This window comes from Hipposideros armiger, unplaced genomic scaffold (assembly GCF_001890085.2).
Source record: "Hipposideros armiger isolate ML-2016 unplaced genomic scaffold, ASM189008v1 scaffold_92, whole genome shotgun sequence".
Taxonomy (NCBI): Eukaryota; Metazoa; Chordata; class Mammalia; order Chiroptera; family Hipposideridae; genus Hipposideros; species Hipposideros armiger.
The window spans coordinates 1,675,294-1,676,943 of NW_017731442.1; the positions used below are offsets into that span (position 1 = coordinate 1,675,294).

At 37.9% G+C, this 1,650-nt stretch overlaps 1 protein-coding gene across 1 annotated transcript in view; it reads left to right on the top strand.

Annotated features, from left to right (window-relative positions):
- Positions 1 to 1,650, top strand: part of NUSAP1 (nucleolar and spindle associated protein 1) — a 32,641-nt gene that overhangs the window by 8,545 nt on the left and 22,446 nt on the right. Inside the window, exon 3 of the mRNA XM_019644859.1 lies at positions 591 to 782. Within this exon, the coding sequence (XP_019500404.1) occupies positions 591 to 782 (192 nt within the window). The remainder of the gene's footprint in view (positions 1 to 590; positions 783 to 1,650) is intronic.

The window sequence follows — 1,650 nt, forward strand, 5'->3', positions numbered from 1 at the left end:
CATCTTAGCTGTAGAGGGCAGTGTCACTGGCCCTCATATGTGGGATCCGAACCAGGGCCCTCTGGCATCCCAAGCCAGCTCTTAACCATCGCACCGCGCGGCCAGCCCGTAGATCTTTACTTTTAGTTTGACACTTCAAGTGCCCTTCTTACCATACTCCTTTATTTTGATCTTTGACAAGTTACTCTGGACTCTCTAAGCCTCAGTTTCCCCATCTGTGAACTGTGGATAATATTAGTACTTAATCCAATAAAGTCATATTAGCTGTAATTATTATCAGTTATCGCATACTGCCTAGCATATAGTGTATATTCAATAAAGTAATACACTTTTAATAATTTGCTTATTTACTCATACTAAGATAACTTTGAATACTTTCCTAGCCTAGATTTTTAGCTTGGGTTATTAAATGTGATTGTTTCTTTCTGAATACTCTGTAATTCTTGTCCTTGCCTATAATTTAGTGCTAGAGCATTTAAAAAATATTTTACATATGTAATATATGTTTTTTATTCCATTTAAATGCTGATTCTTCCTGAGCATTATAACTCTATACATAGGACATGGCAGATTAATGTCTCTCTTTTCAGCATGAAAGTCAAACTTCTGCATCCTCTTGTGATGAGACCGAGATGCATATTAGCATCCAGGAACAAGCTGAGAGGGAGCCGGCTGGCCACACCACCAAAACGAGAGGGCGCAGGACAGCCCACAGGAATCCTGACTCTGAGATGAATGGCAGTGTGCAAACTGAAAACAAGCCACCACCTATGACAAAATTGGTATATACTTAGGGAACTTTTTTCTAATTCCCTTATGATATCAGGTGTGGTGGTAACCACTGTGTGCTATTAAGCTCCACAAACTCGAACACCCTAGCCTAGGCTGCTCATCATCACACCCTGGGCACTGGCGCTCAGGAAGCACTCACTAAGTATTAAGGACAAATTAAATATTTGTTGAAGAAATACAAACTTTTATTAAGTGTTTAGTTAAGTGAGGTATAGTAAATAAGAAGGAAAGAGAAACCAACATCAAATATGACTTTTTTTCCTCTTTCCTATCTTGCCCCAGGCCTGGTGATCCCGCTTTTCTTAGTCTTTCAACAGTGTGGCCATGTGATTCCAGGAGCTGCCCTCACTTGCTTTGAGAGGACTCTGATTTTATTATCCTTTCATTCAAACATCACTTTAATACATGGTCCTAATATTTATGTTCTAGCTTTGTACAGTCTCCAGTCATTAGCCTATCTGGGTCTCTTAGTGTTAGTTTCTCATCCCTAAGAGAGCTAATTTTGCCATTTATGCCTTCCATTGGCTCCTAGTATCTCCTAGTCCCAAATTCACACTCTCATGACACTTGTTGAGGCAGAGAGCCAAATCTGCCACTCAAAAATCTTATTCTCCTGTTTTTCTTCCTTTAACTCCTTTTTCCCCCTTGGTTTGATAACCTATCTTTGGGAGGCAGTGATTACTTCTTTTTTCTATTTTTTTAAAATAACAGTATAAGCAATATTTTTAAATTTTTTCATGGTTTTTTTTTTTTTTTTTTTTTTGCTTTGGCCAATAATGTTTTAATAGTATATTTTTTGATTGAGGCATAATTGACATATAACTTTACTTTAGTTTCAGGAGTACAGCCCGGTAATTC